The sequence below is a fragment of the Austrofundulus limnaeus genome, unplaced genomic scaffold (assembly GCF_001266775.1).
Source record: "Austrofundulus limnaeus strain Quisiro unplaced genomic scaffold, Austrofundulus_limnaeus-1.0 Scaffold53, whole genome shotgun sequence".
In the NCBI taxonomy this organism is placed as follows: domain Eukaryota; kingdom Metazoa; phylum Chordata; class Actinopteri; order Cyprinodontiformes; family Rivulidae; genus Austrofundulus; species Austrofundulus limnaeus.
Window position 1 is genome coordinate 1480572 of NW_013952455.1, and position 2523 is coordinate 1483094.

Consider the following 2523-nt stretch of genomic DNA (forward strand, 5'->3'; position numbering starts at 1 on the left):
ACTATGGACCTTTTTTGTGTCTGGAATAAAGATTGATTGATTGATTGATTGATTGATTGATTGATTGATTGATTGATTGATTGATTGATTGATTGATTGAATCTATAAGATAAATCAACTTCAGATAAATTCATTAATCAATAACTTGCATCCTTAAGGAGTTAACTTAATTTATATCTACTCATATTCATGTAATTAAGTGTTTTAATGATTTGGCCGATTAATCGATTAATCGAAAAAATAATCAACTGATTAATCGATTATTAAAATTATCGTTTGTTGCAGCCCTAACTGAAAAACATCTGTACATGCGGTATTTGTTCTGACTTTACCTTCTTCAAAAATAAAGACCTCCCTTAGATTATAATTATTTTCACAAACCTCATAAAAAAACCTTTGAATAGCATCAGGAAGATTTACTCGATACAGTATTTCCAGTGTTCTGAAATACACTATATCACCAAATATGATAATGCAAAGTCAAATTTATTGTTGATRTATACAGAATTTTCATAACAACCAAAGGTAACATAGTTACTTGATCGTGGTGTAGAATTGAACTATATACCTGGAAAATACATAATACCCCTAATAACCCATAATAACCTTTATTGAAAGAACTGGAGATCACATCCACAGACACTTGCTCCTTTTATTTTATTACTTTTAAAGTCCGGACAGTTTTTGTTTGAATTCATGTATTTATTTTAGTAAGTTTTATTTGTTGCATTGATTTTAATGTTATATTTTTGTATAACAGGTCTCTCTTGCAAATGAGACAAACCCCCGCCCCCATGGCACCCCTGGATATCAAGTTAAATCTGTGATTTAGAAGGGTCTGCATTTTTAGTAGGGGCTCTGTGTCTAAAGGTCAGATGCTAGGCMCCCCCAGTATCTGTGTTCCTCACCCTTGGTGTCTGCATCCTCCCGGGGTGAGAGGCTGTTATCCTTCCTGGGACTGGAGCTCCGACCATCCAGAGAAGCAAACCGCAGATCCTCCTCCTCCTCCTCTTCCTCTTCAGCTGCCTCCTCATCATCACCTGAACATAACCGATATAAGCGTTGAAGCTCCATTAATTGATTAATTGAAAGACAAGTGGCTTAAAAAAATGTTCGCCTTTTTTTTTTCTTTTCAAATTAAGATGAAAGCCAGAAGCTGTGAAATGAACTCCCTCCTGTGAGCTCACTCAGCTGGTAATTCCTCAGCCTTTGCAGCTGCAGCACATTTAATAACATGTCTAAAATGTGCAAAGATAAATAAATCCCATCAGTTTTAAGTGCTGGGTCCCTGTCAGCAGTMGTAAACGCACACACAGCTGTATGAAGCAAACATGGCAGACCGGGTTCTCCGCAGTCAGGCATTTCCTGGGACAAAAAGTGCCATTTTCTGCGACAAATGGGGTAAATCAAAAGAGACGTGGAGGAGACAGACAATGCTTTTTGTCTGGTGGGCGGCTCTGCTCTGGCTGTCAGCTCACCTCCCGGCTGGAAGAGGAGAGGAGAGGAGCAGAGCGGCGGTGTGACACCTCGGAGCAGCCTTTTTACACCACTTATTACACGAGCAATCATTTATTTTGTTTTTTAAATGAGCAGAATATATAACAGCAAACTTGACTTTTTATCTGCTCGGGMTGTGGGTGAACCCGACACTTGCAGGTGAAAGAGTGGGGGATAAGTGACAKTTTCACTTAACCGGATAAGTTGAGATAAGATTAACCAGATTATCACTTTTCAAACCACAAAGTTACCACGTTTCCAGAGCTAATTTCTTGGTTTATTTAAGAAGATTTAAAAAAAAAAAAGTAGCACTTGAAAGCACGGCGTGTCCTCTATCAAAAATCAAAGTAAAATGGCGAAGATTGAGCAACTGCAATTTTTACATATCCCGCAGCGGCAGAAACACGGGAGACGTAAGATGAGAAATGAATGCCTCGCAGGCACGAGAAGCACACAAACTGTAAAACAAGCCACACAACAAGTCAGAAAATTATCCTGATTTATCCCCTAAACGGAGCCAGGTCTCCTCCCCTCCACCTCTAACACAACAATGACCCGCTTTATGAGCTTTTTGACGTGCGTGTCATGAGCTACCTGCGTGGCTCCGCGCGACATGGGGTCTTTTTTCCATGGTCTCACGCGATAAAAGAGGACTGTTTAGCGGCTGCTGTCTGGATACACACACAGCCTGTCAGTGTGTGGAGCAGGGAGGACGCGGCGCGAGACGTGCCGCCGCCGTCGAGTGATCCGAGGGCACGCGGTGCGCAGAGCTCCCTGCGCGCGCTACTCACCGGTCCGCAGTGCATCGGACTCCTGGCGGCTGGAGCCAGACAGGTTCTCCGCTATTGTTTGGGTTTGCGGGGAGGTGGAAGCAGCCATTTTGCCCCCAAACGCACCGCGGAGCTAAGGCGTGACCAATCGAGTGAGAGGCGGAGGTGGAGATGAATGCAGGCGAGTGCCACATCAACCACCGCGGGCATAAGACACACACACACACACACACACACACACACACACACACACACA

At 42.8% G+C, this 2523-nt stretch overlaps 1 protein-coding gene across 6 annotated transcripts in view; it reads right to left on the reverse strand.

Annotated features, from left to right (window-relative positions):
* wizb (WIZ zinc finger b) overlaps positions 1–2523 on the reverse strand; it is a 55956-nt gene that overhangs the window by 28219 nt on the left and 25214 nt on the right. For all 6 annotated transcript variants that reach the window (XM_014008862.1, XM_014008861.1, XM_014008866.1 and 3 more), the window contains one exon: positions 909–1040. In XM_014008862.1, coding sequence (XP_013864316.1) covers positions 909–1040 — 132 coding nt within the window. The remainder of the gene's footprint in view (positions 1–908; positions 1041–2523) is intronic.